The 19159-nt window shown below is 32.9% G+C and overlaps 1 protein-coding gene across 1 annotated transcript in view; it reads right to left on the reverse strand.

The window, feature by feature from the left end:
• Positions 1 to 19159, reverse strand: part of LOC145254514 (tetratricopeptide repeat protein 39B-like) — a 222230-nt gene that overhangs the window by 35273 nt on the left and 167798 nt on the right. Inside the window, exons 7-9 of the mRNA XM_080113043.1 lie at positions 16107 to 16206; positions 15365 to 15430; positions 9838 to 9918 (exon numbers count right to left, since the gene is read on the reverse strand). Coding sequence (XP_079969169.1) covers positions 9838 to 9918; positions 15365 to 15430; positions 16107 to 16206 — 247 coding nt within the window. The remainder of the gene's footprint in view (positions 1 to 9837; positions 9919 to 15364; positions 15431 to 16106; positions 16207 to 19159) is intronic.

Below are 19159 nucleotides of genomic sequence, written 5' to 3' on the forward strand. Positions count from 1 at the left end.
AAATTAATGTTTCTTTTTAGAACACAACTGAACAATGATACTTGACTTTTGCATTTTAAACTTAAAGTGAATCCATTATTTACAGATAATTTTATAAAATCAACAGTAGATTCTCTACAGTGCAATGTAGACTATAATGTATTGTGGACTAAGTCACTGTGGGGAGGTATGTGGAGCTTTCTCCCTCTACACTACAGGAGTCCTTAACTAGAGCAGACAATCAATGGCTTTGATTAAAAAATGGGCAATTTCACAGATTTTGATGACAATAAAAGTATAGGACGGTGGGACATTTATTGATCCTTATTTAATCCCGGCCAACGTCGGGTCTCCCTGCTAGTCTTGCTTATTTTACAAGTTTCTAGGGGGGCCCCGTTTACAGGTACACACCCTAAACGATAAAGTTTACAAAAAAAAAACAAATAAATAAAAATAATATGCCCACATTATTATGCTGCTTAGAATATATTTCATAATTCATAATGATCGGTTCATTAGTTTAAGAGTTTATTTTATAAATAAAAATTAGATCATTTCTTTTATATATCATTTTTTATATCACCTCTGCTATTGGTCAGTACCTTGCTGAAAATCCAGCGTGTGCCAATACATATAAAATGGACTGGTTTAGGATTTTACACCAGGCTGACTCTTCGAATCACCTGAGGATTCTGGAGTCAGTCTCTATCCTTCCACGCAGGCCCTCTCTCTGTCGACAGAAGGAATTTGTAAAATCTTTAGACTTATTTGGGGATATATTTTAAATTTTAACTTCCCCACATATCCCATTTTGTACATATATTTTATACAATTGTATATTTTTTTTTTTTTTTTTTTTTATTTTTTTTATTACATTTTCACCCCAAACAAGGCAAATTGCCACTTTGGTGTAGGGGGCTACTATCAGGGGCAACAACTACTGGGGTACTATGTAGGGATTTGGGCAGCAAGGTGTCGGTTCACGTTACACTTGAACTTCTGCACGTCAGTACTGTTGGGGAAGCAGGGACCTGGAATGGAATTCCAGAGTCTTGCGGTTCTGGGGAAGAAACTATTGGAGTAAAAAGATCTTTTACATCTAGGGACCTCTACAGTGTGGGGGTGGGATCTAGTAGCCTGTCGGGTTTGTCGAGGGTGCTCGCGTCGTGGGGGCACAAGTGATTGCAGTTCATCAGAGCATTCACCACTAAAATACTTGTAGAACAGGCAGAGGGATGCTACATTTCGTCGATGGGACAGAGGCTGAAGCTTAGATGCCAGTTCAGGGCCTATCAGATTTGCGACTCTCTTTTGAACCTTGTCAAGGAGCGAGAGACTAGTAGCAGATGCACCAGCCCAGATGTGGCAGCAATACTCCATACATGGGCGAATGGTGGCCTTATAGAGGTACAGGATACTTTCGGGTGTTAGTAGTTTTCTAGCACGGTAGAGAGAGCCTACCTTTCTTGCAGCGGCCCTGGCAATGCCTTCAATGTAATTGTTCCAACTCATGTTTCCTGTGAACGTTAGGCCAAGGAGTTTGAAAGATGGACTCTCAGATAAAGGGTTGTTGCCCATTGCTATTGGTGGTAGAGAGGGTTTCTTGTAATTATTGAATGAAACTAGTTTAGTCTTGGCAGCATTGAACGCGACCAACCACTTTTGTCCCCATTCCACTACAGATTGGAGGTCTTCCTCTAGTGTTTCTGCCATTTCTTTAGAAATGTGTTCATTCGTCTTCCTGTCGTGTCTGCCATAGAGTGTAGTGTCATCAGCATATATACCCATCTCAGAGGCAATGTTGTCGGGGAGGTCATTTATGAATATCAGGAACAATAGAGGTCCAAGGATAGAACCCTGGGGCACTCCCGCATTTATATCATATTGTTTAGATGTGCGACCGTCGAGGACTACCTGGATTTTTCTCTTATCTAAGAAGGATTTAATTATGTTAAGTATTCTACCAGTGATACCGTAAGATCTAATCTTCCTGAGGAGACCCTCATGCCATACCCTGTCAAAAGCCTTAGATATATCTAGAGCTACCGCTCTGCCTTCCCCCGCTTTGTCCAGTGATTGGTATATACGTTCAGAGATCACGGTGAGGATGTCTGCTGTGGAACGGGCTTGTCTAAATCCATATTGTTTGTCAGTCAGTAGTTTAGCATCTGTAAGATGATGGACTAGAGCATGGTTAATTATGGTCTCAAATATTTTGGCAAAAAGTGGGAGGAGGCTAATGGGGCGATAATTTGATGGGTCTGTCCTTTCGCCAGAATTCTTGAATACTGGTATAACAGAAGCAGTTTTCCAACAGCCCGGAAAGCAAGCTTCATTAAGACATTAGTTGTAGAGTTTGGAGAGAACTGGAGCTACTTCGGCTGAGCACTTTTTTAATAGCACAGCTGGGATAAGATCGGGTCCACATGCTTTTGAGGTGTCAAGGTTTTTTATGATAGCATGCACCTGAGCAGGGGTGGTTTTCAGATCGTCTAGTGTGGCGTCTGTCCGCATAGGAAAGTCAGGTAGGGGGTGGTTGGAAGGGTCCAGTGTGGAGTTTGAGGCAAACCGACTGGCAAGCATGTTAGCCTTGTCTATTGCTGAGGAGACAACCTCGTGATTGTTGGTTAGTGGGGGAATTGTTGATTGCCCATTATTTACTACACTGTTGTAGATTTTCCAGAAGTCTCGAGTTCCTAGTTTTTGTGCTTCGATGCGCTTTTTAGTGGTTTCCGTAAATTCTCTCTTAGCTGTCGCTATTTCTTTCTTAACGTTATTTCTAGCTTCTATATACTTCAGTCTGTTTGAACTGGACTTATGTCGGTTAAACCTACGGTATGCATGCTGCTTTTGAGTAATGGCAGTTGCACAAGTCGACGTAAACCATTGGGGAGAGTGGGGCTTACTATAAAATTTCCGCATGGGAACATGCGCTTCGATTGCAGTTTTGAACCAGTCAGTGGTCTCGTTTGCACACTGTTCAGCAGGGAGAGAGAAAATATTTTTCCATGGAGCATCTCTAATTAGTTCCCTGATGGCTTCCCAGTCAGCCTTATTATAATATCTCGTTGTTTTGAGCACTGGCTCTTCAGTTTTGGGACTAGAGTTTAGGGCGATTTCAACCATTATCACTGCATGATCAGCGTTCCCGAGTGGGCTGTGGGCCTTCGCTATGCAGTCATCGGGAACTGTGGTCAAAAACAGATCTAGAAGTGATGCGTGTTGTTCTTCCTGGTCAGGGAAACGGGTTGGAAACGTAACAATTTGTGATAGGGAGTGAGATATAGCGAAGCTATGGGTTGTGCTGCCCGCTGCATCTGTATGAGTAGAGAATCCAAGCCAGTTTTTGTGGTGGACATTAAAGTCACCAAACACATGTATTTGTGCGCTAGTGTCGAGGGACAGTGCCGTGTCTATGCTGTCAGATACTTTGTTTATTATGGAGCAGTCCTGAGTCGAGGGAGAGCGGTAGAGAAAATAATAGTAGCTAATACTGTGTTGCACGTTTAGTCTAAAGCACATAAAGGCTTGATCATCTGTTTCTAGGTTTGTTTCTCTAGTCAAGGGAAGGGTATTACGAATGTAAACTCCAAGTCCGTGCATATGTCTGTCAGAGTCCTTACGGCAGAGTGGGAGATATCCAGGCATGTTAAAGTGGTTAGAGGGAATGGAGGAGTGTAGGTTAGTCTCACTTAGTGCTAAGATATCCGGGGTATTTGTTAAGAGAAATGCTTCAACATCAGCTAAGTTAGTTCTAAGCCCTTGGATATTTGTGAATGAGAGCCTCAAGGGAGGAGGCAAGTTGAATTTGTTTGTCCCTAATCCTGGTTTAAGCTTATTTTTAGATTGTACTGTCGTCATATTTTTTTTTTAAGAGTTTCGGTAAGGGGGAGCTAAACAAGAGGTTATGCGGAGCTTCAGACATGCATCACAAGTAGACCATCAGCTGACCTTTCTCCAATTAGGATTGTGGCCTCAGGAAAGCCCACCGGGGATGAGTGCAGGGTCCCTTTCCATGCGCGTCATGGCACTGCAAACAACCCGATATTATTCAACTGTTGATGGAGCAGCCGCTCTAAGCGCTACCAAAGAGTTAGGGCACCTGTACTACCAGTCGGGAACAGCAGCCAGGAACTGTCAATCCGGTACCCTCAACCCTTTAGAAGAAGGTCAACCCAATCTAACCGCTCAGGCATATCTTATACTCAAGCACTCCCAAATGTTCAGTTATAGGGGTGGGGCATGCTGGGAATGGGGAAGAACGGCGTTCATTGCCCTAGCCAGGAAACAAGATCTACCGCTGGGTGTTTCTGTCGAATCACTGAGATAGTGTCTCTGCGCTTGACTAATAGGTATATTCTACAATGTATAATTTACTTGTAATATTTTTTTTTTACTCGTAATCCCATTCGCCCTTCATTTAATTTCATATATATAATTTTTTTTTTCCATCCATTTGTTATAATTTTAGAAGTAATCCCCACTTAAGTCTTCGCTCTTGCGTGACATTTGTTTTACACTTGATAGAAAGTCAACGATTGATTCCTGATGAGCTTGTTGATGAAAGGGGCCCCTAGAGTCTTCCCGACCTTATTTAAAGCACGTTATAAGTTTTGTACCGTAAAACACTTTATATATATATATATATATATATATATATATATATATATATATATATATAGAGAGAGAGAGAGAGAGATGATTCAGAAATGTATAAAAATTGTTAAAATAATTCCTATATTGTAAAAGTATGTATTCTACAATAAACTTGATATTCAGTAAAATAAGTCAAATATATACAGAAATATTTATTTAACAAAAAAAACTACTTTTGTGGTTAAATTCAAATCATCTTGATGCTGTTGTGTTGTCAATGATAATCGAAGATCATCTTTTTGTACAATGTTGAATCAGTTACAAGTTTTTGATATCAAGTTACAAACATAGCTGAAACCAGATTCAAAAATATAAGATGAAAGAAAATCAATAACATAACTGATTTTTCATTTAGCAGTGTCATTACTTTTTTTTTTTTTTTTTTTTAGTGATTATATCTTCCATCTTTAACCTTTCTTGCAAATATTCATCACTTGGAAATTCAATGAGATTCACCTGCAGAGATCTACACCAACAAAATTAGTGTCAAAAGAAAGTATGACCTAATTTTGATGAATTTCGTCTGAGTAGGTCACTAAACTTTTTTTTAAATATTTACAAAAGTTAGACGATGCTGTTTTACTTACATGGACAAAAAAAAACCTTACACAAACCTCCAGAGGTCATATTGATTCCAGTCGAGAACCAAATATGCAAGTTATACTCCTGGTAAAAGGAGTGATGCCATACATTATTGATTTGTGATTTAATCTTCAGAAAAAATCTTTAAATTTAACCAATGAAATGAGCATTTTTTTGTATTTTCTTATTTTGTTCTAGCTGGGATGATGCATCCTACAGGGTACCAAACATTAACTTACTATCTCATACATTCCAACCAAGAGATCTTTTTAAGATTCTGATTGTCCCTTTAAGTGCAATTGTTGGTATTTTCTTGAACTTCGTTCACCGGGTATATTTGCCAGGTAATTTTTAAAATTCTTTTTCATGAGTCCAGTTGTTCTTATAATTATTGGAATGATGGAGATCTTCCTAAGATTCCAATTTCTTTTCATGTTATACATAAGACAGTGGTATTTTGTTATATTTTCTCTACCAGTTCTGTTTAACCCAGCAACATCTTTTACTAAGGTTGCTTCTTTCTCCTTCTTTTCACTTATCACTATGTCAGGTTTAATAACCCTGTTTTCTAGGTACGTAAAGGTGGGAGTTGCATACTTATAATGGCTGACTGGCCCACAATCTGACTATTAAGATAGCCTTATTTTAATAAATCTTTACTTCGGATGAAAGTTACATAAAAAAAAAACACATACAACTAATATGATATACAAGTAGCACATACAACTAACATGATATACTAAGTAGCACATACAACTAACATGATATACTAAGTAGCACATACAACTAACATGATATACTAAGTAGCACATAATATAAAGAACTACACTTTGGTCATCATGTTTGCTGACAATGTACCAAATAGTGTTGATCAACAGACATGTTAACCCACAGTCTTTAATTGGTTTCCTGGCAACCAAACCCACCAATACAACAGTATATTTGATTAAAATCTAGTTTGCCCCAGCTACTTCGATTAACATTAATATTTTACCTAATTTAATTGGATATTATAATTGGTATGTTTTTTAGTAGCACTGTAACTACTACTATTAATTGATTAGTAGTAATATTTTTGAAGGTCATTATAATGTCTATTTAATCCTACCCAAACATTACGTCAAGTTTAGAGATGAAACAATAATCTCTTTGTAAATGAATTTCTAATGAAAAATTATTAATACTAAAAACAACAACAAAAAAAAAGTCAATAAAATTTTTTTTTTTAAATCTTGGAATAATATCTTTAAGGGAAATACTTCATTTATTAATTAGTTTAGAATATGAATTATGCTTTTAATATAAAGAGGTGAGTTGTTTCCTTTTAGGGAACTATTTCTTAAAAATTGAAAAATGGTTGTCCACATTGCATGTCTAGTCAAACATTATTTGAACTACTATTCTGAAAACGTTTCAGCCGCTGTAACCTCTGACCTTTTTCAGGTGTAACTTTTTGAGTTTGAGAATCTATTTTAAACTTGGAAACTTATACAGAATTTTGAACTGAATCTTTTCTTAAAAAAAAAAAAAACGCACATGAAGGTCGTAGGTTACATCGATGAACACTTTGTGAAAGTAAGCAAAATAAGAATGGTATTCCAAATATAAATCCTCATCCAAACAATTCTAAAACATAATCAAATTTTAAGTCAAATAAAGCCTTTTATGTTCACTTCAAGTAACTTTTTCATTACACACAAATTTACAGCTATTTAATGTACATTCTACTATTTACACTCATTTGGCATAATGGTTAAAATGTTTTATAATAAACTGAGAGACCACGGTTCAATTCTTGGTTGAGTTATACCATAGACTCCAAAAAGAAAAAAAGTATGCCTCCTTGGTGAATACTTGGCATAAGTGAAGATTAAGCATTAATGAAGCAATCCAGAGAAAGGAGTGTTGATCTCCTTTATATCTCTGCATAGTAGCCAAAGTGCTTAGTAACAAAGGAAATTTAACAAAAAAAAAAAAAAAATGGTCCTGTTCAATCATCTGGTAATTAATAGTCACCATGATATTTAAACTTCATTTTTCTTTCATTGCTTCAATCATCAGTTCCACTTTATAGATTTTCACCTTAAGAGTTCATCAAGCTAACTGATAAGTTCTTAAGGAGCAAAGCACAAATTACTATATAGCTCACTTGCTATAAGCATATGTAGCAGTTACTATAGCAAACTATTTTCTCTTGTGAATTAATGCCCCCTTGCTGACTGATGCAGCCACACACTTACCAATCAGCTAGTAGGGCGCATTAATCCTATGTGTCCCTTAAGGAACTAATTACTCCTGTTAAGAACTAACGAGCAGCCAATTGAGGAGCTCAGATCACCATAGAAGACAGACCTCTCCTCTCACTCTCTGTCCACTGAATCCCACCCAGGTTGCGACTACTTCCCTGAAAACCTCCACTGGACAACCTGGGGATCACCCAAGTTTCTGCTTCCCGACACAAGAACATCCTAGAACTTTCTATTCTTTCTTTCACGTCTGACACAATCCTTCTTTTGAAATAAACTCTTTCGATGTTTTGTTCTAAAAAAAGGTGTTGCTTAATTATTCTGTGCTTCTGTGTTGTAACTTAATCTTTTATTAGGGGTTTTGTGCACTCTTGCATAAACCTACCTAAACATATTTTCATATTATTACACATCTGCCCCAACAAATTATAAAATTTCAATAGTTTTGATTGAATATTTTTTGCTAAACTTTTATTTCAACCTATGCCATATTAGATATGAACTGAAAGCTAAATAATATGTGGCAGTATGATTGGTTGACTTTAAAACAGGCTTAATTCAAGTTATAATGGTTAGAATGCGAAGTGGGTGTATGATTGCAATTCAATACCAAGCACACTTAAAGATTATAACATTGGCTATTCACATCCACATTTCAAGTCTAATAAAACCTTATTGTTATTTTCAATTAAATAAAGCCTTTGTAATTCTTCTCACCTAATATCACTTTCATTACACACTGATTTTTAATTAGCTAAAAGACAGTATTGATACCCAGATAATAGAATAGAGCTGAAAAATATATATATTAGAAGAATATTTTTCAATTTTCTACAGAATAATTATCGTGTGTGTGTGTGTGTGTGTGTGTGTGTGTGTGAAATAATTTATCAGTGGATCTATTCTTGTAATTTTTATTTTGGTGAAGAATTAATTTTTTTGTTGGACATTGTTATTTTTTGTGGATACATACAAAATACTGTTCTGATGAGAGACACTGAACTAATTTTATGTTTCATCATATGAATAAAAATTATCTTTAAAACTTTTGTACATGCTTTTTATTTGGAAAATGATTTAAGAATAATTTTAATGATTAGTATATAAGATGTATGTATGTCTATCCAATTATCCACTATTTATCTTTTCCATATCCAATGCAAACCTCAAGCCTATACTAATTATAAATTTCTGTACCTTGAAGATTGCTTATGGCAAAGCAAACTATTAACTTGTTTACAAATAAACGTGAGAATGATAACGACTTAAAGTTGGCATGGTAATATTTCATGTATAATTTTCAGAAATACTTTTATAATCTGTTCTGATTCGGAAACATTATAATTTCATTGGCGTTACCATTAATTTGATATGACATGCAGGCGATCAATTGGAAATGTGACGATTTATGTTCACTGTTCTTTCTGAATTTGTACATGACTGGTGTTATTTTGTAATGTAATGTAATGGGCTATGCTAGTATAACGAAAAGAATTGGTGCAAATCAAAGTGCAGGAGTCTTTTGAAATTGGTATTAGAAAAAAGAGACTTTAACATTTGGAAGGTTTCATCAAACTCAGAAGACTTATTCAAGTTTTCACAATGTTTTTATAAGTAAATCCTTCTTGTTGCTACTAAATTATTTACTTTTTTGGTCTGTGTAAAACAGTTCAGAGTTCAAAAAGAGACGAGAGAGAAAATATTACTAATCAAATCACCTGAATCTTATCATTGGTTCAACATTAAGCTTGGGTTTCCTCAAAAGGGAATATTAAATTCACAAGCAATTTCTGGTTGCATGTATATCCCAATGAAGAGAACTAATGTTATTGGTTTATAGCAACTTTTTTTTCTCTTTTTTTGCATAGAGTTGTCAGCATCCTCTCATATGCAATGCCTTGTACTGATCAGGTTCAATGCTGATTAAACTCAGTGATCTAACAAGAACCAGTTTGTCAATGTGATTATGTTGAATCCCTGATAATCAGCTCATTTATTTCCTGCCTTCATTTTATAGAGTAGTTTAAATTTTTCTCTACAAATTTATTAACATCACTTTAAATAGAACAATACATCTGAAGAAAGTTGAATAGATCATCCAAAACGTAGTAGAAATATACACATCAATGTTAATGAGGACAAAGTCCAAAGAAGAACAATATAAAGGAGAGAGAAAGAATCGAGGAAAAATCACATTGTGACATTATGAATAAAACAACGACGAAAGTCTAAATGGTGAGATGAAATCTTCAAAATGTATTTGGTCATTTAGCGCTTCAATAGAAAATGAAAAATTTTAGGCAAAAAGGCAGGGAAACTATTTTCTTTTTTTTTTCTACAAATAACAATGGTCAGTTGTGCAATTACATCTGACCTGCATTTGTTCTTTCTGCCTTCTAAAGAACTCTTCCTCGCTTACAGGATCTGACTGTTGAAAACTTGGCATAAAATTCACCTGAAAAAGATTACTTCACTTGGAATGCAATGTACAGTTAAAAGGGCTGGGCCTGTCAAAAGCTATTTGCAGGCCAGCATGTTAAACTGATTTGGAAACATTAAGAACATAGAACACAAATAATAAATTTCAAATATTTCAAAGCATGTACGAAATAGTAGGTATTGTGGTTTTGTATATGAATAGCCTTTCAGATTAATATTAATGCAGAAGTTATATGAAATTTTAGCAGATAAGATATCCATAAAAGACTGGGAAGAAAGATCAATCAAAAATGGTATGCATAAAGAAAATCAAATATTGACTATTTAATTAATTTAATTAAAGTGACAAAAAGTGGAAAAATAAAAACATGCCAAGAAATAAACTGATATCCTTTTTTTACCAAAACGTAAACTGATATCTTTTTTTTACCAAAACATAAACTGATATCTTTTTTTTACCAAAAAATAAACGGATATCTTTTTTTACCAAAACATAAACGGATATTCTTTTTTTACCAAAAAATAAACGGATATCTTTTTTTACCAAAAAAATAAAAGGATATCTTTTTTCACCAAAAAATAAACTGATATCTTTTTTACTAAAACATAAATTGATACTTTTTTACCAAAACATAAACCGATATCTTTTTTTACCAAAAAATAAACCGATATCTTTTTTTTCCAAAAAATAAACCGATATCTTTTTTTACCAAAAAATAAACCGATATCTTTTTTTACCAAAAAATAAACCGATATCTTTTTTTACCAAAAAATAAACCGATATCTTTTTTTACCAAAAAATAAACCGATATCTTTTTTTACCAAAAAATAAACCGATATCTTTTTTTACCAAAAAATAAACCGATATCTTTTTTTACCAAAAAATAAACCGATATCTTTTTTTACCAAAAAATAAACCGATATCTTTTTTTACCAAAAAATAAACCGATATCTTTTTTTACCAAAAAATAAACCGATATCTTTTTTTACCAAAAAATAAACCGATATCTTTTTTTACCAAAAAATAAACCGATATCTTTTTTTACCAAAAAATAAACCGATATCTTTTTTTACCAAAAAATAAACCGATATCTTTTTTTATCAAAAAATAAACCGATATCTTTTTTTATCAAAAAATAAACCGATATCTTTTTTTACCAAAAAATAAACAGATATCTTTTTTATCCAAAAATAATCTATCTTTATTATAAAAAAAAATAAACGGATATCTTTATTATAATCAATTTATAACAATATGGCACCATACTTGATTATAAGAAGCAATACCAAAAATATGATGCGGTTTTTCTTATTTATTGTTTTGTTTTTTTTATTGCTGCTAGTTTTCACTGCATTCACTACAGTTGTATTTGTGAAGTTAGAATATCACAATATTTCAGGAAAAAACTTCCTCTTTTTAAGTACATCTATTACTTCAAGTGCTGCCTCATGCCAATAATGGTGGCGGGTTAGGGTTATTGGATCAGGTTCGCAACAAATGTGCACTGCAGCAAAACAAGATCTAAACAATGTGAAATAAACATTCATCTCAACCAATTACATATTGATACAACTTTAAATTCATTTATGTCTAGAATAATTAGATCCTTTTTTATTTATTAGCTTTACTTATTTAATATCTTTTTCTCGTCAGTTTATATTTGTTAGAATATATTTGAGTTAAGGCAAAACAGAGAGAACAGATTTTATGTCCGATCTGTCCTATGAATGAAGAGAAGAGGGTAATTATTTCCTATGCTCCCTAACTGCAACTTCATCTTGAAATCTGATTTTGGCATTGCTTGTATACTATGTGACTATATTTGTATCCTATTTTAAATGTAAAGTACATTTTTGTTTTCTTTCAAACTTCCAACATCTAGCAAAAGGCCACCAAATCGGAGTGCTCTTTTTTATGTTTACATTACATAATGCGTTATTTTATGTTAATTCCATCAGAAAATACCAAAATAGAACTTACCATTTTCTCGTGCGAATTATATAGAATGAAATGTTATATTTCACATATGTAATGTTATGGTCACATGACAAAGTTATGTTGAACAAATCTATTCAATTAAAATGTACCTAATTTTTATATTAAGTTAATAAATCAGTTAAAAATTAAAATATAAAAAACAAATGCATGCGTTCTCTGAATGTGTACAAAATGTTTCTTTTTATACACACAAAATTGTTGTACAAAATCAATGTCATTAGGCATTTATTAGAACCTTATGTTTTAAATTATTATGTAAACTAGCGGGGGTACCCGGCATTGCCCGGTTGTTTGGAGGTGTGTGTGTAAGGGGAGGGAGTAAAGTACAGAATAAGCGAAGTAATAACCCTGTTTAAATATAAAAATAAAAACAATGTTAAACGTTTTTAAAAAATCGGCAAAACCAAAACAAACAAAAAAAAAACAGCGAACAAACGTAAAACTTCTTTAAAAAAGAAATCGGAAAAACAGGAAGCATAAATCAGGGAAAAAAATGGACTTGTTCGGAAAAACAAAAACGAAAAAAACACAGTGAAAAGCAAAAAAAAAAAAAAATGGCATAAATAACCCTTCGATTCGGTTAACTCCATAGTGCGTTTCACCCAGTAGAATTAAATTCCATTCCGGTTTTTTTAAGCAACTACAAAGTAAAGAAAACCCAAATTGGTGTTCCTTCGTAACTGTCTCTTGTGGACGATCCCGCAATAGTGTTAAGTGGTGGCAGGAGAAGTAGGAATTTATTAGAGAGAAAAGATTTTACCACTTCCATTGATCTTAACCGATTTTGGCCATGAACTCTCAGCAGATAGAATATAGGAATCTACAATTATCGAGGAAGTGGATAGGTAATAGGCCTATAGCACACCTCAAATATTGTGCTGCAGTTTGTGCATATTACATTTGCATGAAATGTCTTGATTTTTAATCCTATTAAGGTCAAAATCAGAGGGGTAAGAATGAGTTCATTTTATATATATAGGGATTAAACATCACATTCTGTTAAGTATCATTTACTATACCTGGTCATACATATATATACATACATACATATATATATGAGAGATAGATAGAGATCATTAATGTTGATAATTCATATTAATGACAGTGTTTGGAACAAAATTAAACTCAGTGTAAAAGTATTGTCGAAAAAATACACACAGCACAATAGATAAAACACAAAATTGTTTGCAATTATTTACAAAAGATATTTTATTACATCAGAAATATTTGTGCTTTGAGAATCTCAAAGACAAAAAAATTCACTTAAATTATTTGTAAAATTGAAAATTAGCTTTGCAACTGAAATTAAAAGAAATGCGCTATGGCTGGTAAGTCGGTTCATTCATTTTCTTCAATATCATCACAAATTAAATATTTTTGTGAAGCATATGGCATTGAGATTTAACGGATAATAATGGTACAATTTTCCCAAAACAATTTACATATACTGCTGGGATGATATACACAAGGATATAATTCCAACGTTTTAGCTATAGAAACATGAAATTGGATTATATGTAATAAAAAAAAAATAAAAAAAAAGAATATCATAAAAACGGAACCGGAAGTTGGATTAGTTAACTCCTATTTTCTGCTTGCCAGGTTACCTAATCCCATTTCCGGTTTTGTTGAAATACTAGCGGAGGTAAATACTATTTACACCTAAAAGATAAGGAACAGAGTTCCCATTTCAAATCGCTTTTATTTACTTATTTACAGAAATATATTTTATAACAGTCATTATCTTCATATATAAATTATGATGAAATTCTTATTTGAATTCTTTGTAGTACTGATCTCATCACGTTACAGCACATATATAAGAACAATAATAAAACATGTTAAAAAAAAAAACACTTTGAAAAAGAGTTAAAAACATATTTAATTTTAAAAAGGAAACACTAAATAAGTGGATAGTATAAGCTCTATCTCCTATTTGGTTTTATCGAGCTTTTACATCTGGTTGAGATTACTTTATAACTATTAATTCTTTAATATTTATAATTTACTTTAGTTTTGCCATCTTGGATCATTTTGGTAAACTTAACTGTAATTCTTATTTTATATATATATATATATATATATATATATATATATATATATATATATATGATAAAGCTGAATGTCTGTGTGTGTGTGGTCACGAATAGGCTCCTATATGGTTGACTATTTTAAAAAACTGATTACATATAATGATAGAAGATGTATTGAGACACAGGAATGGGTATGTTTGATCTGGCAGAATGGCGGTTCATTAAAATTGTGGGGTCTGTGTTCGTGCCTGGTCCACAAAGTATGGAAATAAAAAATTTAAAAATTTAAAAAAAACGTTTACAAGTGTTTTTGATATAGATGTACATAATACTTTGATAAGTATGTTTTAACTTAAATAGGGATGGTATAATAAAATTGTGGAGTCTGCATTTGCGCCTGACCTCCATAGAATGGAAATAGGCACAAACTTTAATAAAGACTTTTCATAACTATCTGCATAAGTATACTTTGATAATTATGTTTCGGTTTGAAGAAATATGGTATAATAAAATTATGGGGTGTTCGTTCGCACCTGACCTCCATACAATGGAAATATGTCACAAATTCGAAGCTATCTCTTTACAACCCTTCCTTTTCATAATCTATCATACTTTCATAAATCAGAGTCCATTTTCTGTAGGTTGTTTTTGAATCCAGTCAATGACGGGTACTTTTGCTAGTATATATATATATATATATATATATATATATCTGTTTACTTATGTGAAAGAATTCCAACAAAGTGCTCGATTACAAAAAAAAACTTTTTCGAAGTTCAGAAAAACATTGGTACCGTCGGTTTCAAGCCCAACATAAAGGGAACCAGTTAATGGTAAATCATAAATAATGTTAGACTCTCGTCAGCTATGTTGCCGTATTTTTTTGGTTTGTTTCCTTTTTGAAAAAGAGATTTTATTCTTGAAATACCAAATACATTTATAATCCCGGTTGTATCAACCAGTAAGTCCATATTTACTTATTTATATATATGATTGATTTTGAAAAATAAATAGGTATATGAAGATTTATCTACAAGACTTTCATTCGTCTGCCTATTTTTGTTCATACATAGCATCACTTCAATACTTTAGTATTCTACATTGCTATTGGCTTCTTATACTGTTATGTATTTGTTTATCAGCAATGCTTCAAGCAAACTACCTTTCCCTTTCATATATACATGTACAAATAAATATACATTGCTCGTTATTATAGAGTGGAGGATTACAAAAATAAAACTACTAAGCTAAGAATATTTTGTAAATTCAATCCAATCTATTTTTATGGGCATCCAACTCAGTAATCTATTCTTATTATTATTATAAATTAACAAATGAAAATATTTTAAACAAAACTACATACATGTCTAATACCGTTCAGTTCAAGTAAAACAAATTTTTTTTCCAATTTATTTAAGAAATTCACAAACCTTGTTCCCTGTAAATCCTACAAATTCTAGAAGCCGCAAAACTTTACCAGGCAAAAGGGAAATCATCTGAAAGAGAAGTTACATTATTAAAACTTTGTTTTATTCAAGTCTCATCGTAAATAAGTGGTTTGAATAAAGAGAACTAAGTATGCTATTACCTTGTATAATATTGTTAATCAATTCCTTTTAAATTCTGTGTTACCTTGAATCATATTAACAGAACCGAAAATGGCATGTTAAAATTTTCTTTGAAAATTCGTTTCAATATACTCAATCCTTAACTATTTGTAAAAAGGAAAAAAAAAATCAAATGAAAAAATACCATATTTATGGGAAAAATCAAATGAAAAAGTACCATATTTATGGGAAAAAAAAGAAAACTAAAATTTATTTTTTTCAAAGCACATTTAATTTAAGACAATTTAAAAAGGCTGAATAACTTCTAGCAGGCATACATGTTTTTTTTTTTTTTCAAGTACTGAATTTGAATTTGCTGCTTTAATATTTCAGAAATAAGCAAATCTTTTTGTTTGCTATTGTTGCACCTTCAACTGATAATCTATCCATATTACTAATCCTTATCTTTGGTTTGTTTTTAGTTTTGATAAGTGGTTACTATAATAAACAAAAAAAAAAGAAAAAAGAATATATCATAAAAACGGAACCGGAAGTAGGATTAGTTAATTCCTATTTTTTGCTTGCCAGCAAAAAAAAAAAAAAAAAAAGACCCGAATACACTTACCAAATTAAATGACCCAACCCCCATTCGAACACCACTTTCAAAATGATGTCTGTGTTTGTCCTTACTCCAATCTCTTTGTTGTAACATCTTCATGCAGTCCCTATAAAAATACAGAATAAGAGAAAAGTAATTGAAACACAAAGTTTAAAGTTTTTTTTTGCAGATTATATACAAAAATATAAATAATAGCACACATGAATTACAATCAGTGGATTAAGTCTTTAAAATAACGAGAATAAAGTTTTGGAGATCAAAATTTACTAATTAGAAAAAGAAAGGAAATGCTAAGTTAATGATGAATATGAATAATGTAACATATGATTGGTTAGTTTTGAGTTAATCTTTCCATTATTTTGATAAACATGAGTATTCAAAAATAGGTGGACTCATTGATTCTTATTTTATCTATATATTATTTATATGTGGGAAAACAGGAAATTAATATTCAATACCAAGATGGCGATGTATAGGGTTTGCGTCCTGAGCACACTGCTATATGGCAGCAAGTCCTGGACACTGTATGCACATCAGGAACACCTTTCACATGCACAATCTAAGGAGGATCCTGAGTATCAAATGGTTAGACTTCATCACCAACACCAGGGTCCTTAAGTGTGTGGATGTATCCATTATGTACAATCTTGTATCAACGTCGACTGTGCTGGCTTGGATATGTCCACTGGATGCAGGACGGCAAACATCCCAAAACATCTCTATGGAGAATTGAAAACTGACAAGAGAAAAAAGAGTCGCCTCTTGCTTCGATTCAAAGACTCATACAAAAGAGGCATGAAAGAGATTGGTATAGATCTGTGGAGATAGGAGGCACTTGCTGACAAGTACAACTTGTGGAGGAACCAGGTCACCAATAGTTTCAAGAGAGGTGAGGATAAACTCCACTAATCATGCCAGGATAAGCAAGCCTGATGCAAAAAAAAAAAAAAAAAGACTGTATATATGTATATATATGTGTATGTGTGTATGTGTATTACATATATATATTGTGTGTGAGTGTTGAGTTTGTATATGTGTGTTCATGTGTATATTAGGATGAATATGCACAAAATTGTCTCACTCCACCTCCTGCCACTTACCATTGCCTACTCTCCCTAACACTCCCCCCCCCCCGCTAAAAATAATATAAGCTTCATCAGACTTTGAAATTATTATCGGCTGGACCCAAAACAAATTTAAACAAGCACTTGCCCGATTCGGATATATACACAGCTATGAGGATTACCCAGGATATAACTTGGAAACTATTACCAAACGGATGTAAAGAACATATAATATGGATTTTACTAAACAAGTTGGATCAACAAAAACATTCATATCCTTTTTCTACAAATACTCCTGCTACAGAACTTCTGATAAATTTATTTTCACTTTGACTTTCCATGTCTCACTGACTTTAGCAAATAGGGTGCATACCTTTATAACTATTTGCTAATATTTTCACTCCTCTGATGAGATGGTAGACATCGAAACCCTATAGGTTAAGGAGATAAACTTTCTAAAACATTCTTTGTCTTGCTTAGAATAATAAAAATTCTTTGATATGAAACTCAACCACTTCATTTCATTTCAATAAGAGTTTTTTGAAATTCATTGAATTACAGTTTAATTTATTTGCTCTATCTTGAATATCGAGCAATTCTCGTTTAGATGGGATAACTTATAGAATATTACTGCCAGTAATATTTTGTAAACCTACAATCTCACGTTTACATAACCACTGATTGTTAAATAAAAACTACTCCGAAGAATATATATATATATATATATATATATATATATATATATATATATAACTACTTAATTTACTCACATAAAATTAATATACGAAAGTATAGATTTACGTGTAAACTTTAAGTATTTACTTAAAAAGTGCTCAATACATAGGTAGAGCTAGTTAGTAATTTAGCATAAGCCTGAGGAGTCCTAGAGTGGATGAAACGCCGAATATTCAGTGTAGCTTAATCGCCATATATATTTTATAAATTACTACATGGTACTTGTGCATTTAACGAACCAGACGTAACTCAGCATTTGCTCGGCTTTGTCCGGCGCATGACGTCAACAGCCGAATAAAACCGAGCGTTGGCGATAAAATAAAAACAACGCTACAACAAAATATCTGTACAATGAAATTGTAAAATGTAGAAACATAAAAAAAGCAAAAACCTACCGTTCATTTTATGTTTTTTTATTAATATTGTTTGAAATTGTTTTCCGTTTTCAAAATAAATACATATAAAACAAGTTTTTTTTGTTAAGTAATAGGAAACTTTTTTGTCTGTTTTTTTTTTTTTTTTTTTTGCAACTCTTTATGTCAAATAGAAAAAGCCTAAAAAAGGGCAATTTGGGGGGGGGGCGGAAACAAGGATTATTTGTACATTTTTTTTCCGCCAGAAACAAGGACTTTTTCTTTTTTGCCAGAAACAAGGATTTTTTTTTATTTATTTATTAGTGGAAGGAGGGTTTCGGCGTTCCTATTTGGTACAGTGACCAAGAAACCCTCCTTTTCGGCGGGGTCGTATCCATCGAAGACCCAAACCGGTGTCAGAAGTTTGCCGACGTTGTGTTTTCTGCGGTTAAAAACGATTTCTATCGTATGTCCTGGGCCTCCAATCTGCCGGGGATTCCTAAGAAAATAGTCCCTGCATATATCACGCAGGAAAATCTTCCAATCCACAATTGTGTGGCGAGAACGTAACCCACATTCGGGATGGAGATTTTTTTGTAGATGCCATCTCGAACGCCCATAAGTATATTATTTTTCTTATACATGCGATGGTTAGTCGGGATTTTGAGAAGAAGGTTCCAATCCTAATGGTGGTCCATCGACATGTTACACTTCTACACCTCCAACCGTAACCGTCGGAAAGGCTTGTTCTCTTTGCAAGTACACAATCCTGGCCAAAATGTAAACACCTTTTCTCTTCTGCCGACAAAAGTTTAATGCAGCCTCTGGGGTCTGGAGCTGGTCCGCAAGGTTTGTAATATTAATTATTATTTCGTCGGTTATCTTTTTAAAACAAAATTTTTTTTAA

The sequence above is a fragment of the Euprymna scolopes genome, chromosome 3 (genome assembly GCF_053919585.1).
Source record: "Euprymna scolopes isolate OS-2025 chromosome 3, ASM5391958v1, whole genome shotgun sequence".
Lineage (NCBI taxonomy): Eukaryota > Metazoa > Mollusca > Cephalopoda > Sepiida > Sepiolidae > Euprymna > Euprymna scolopes.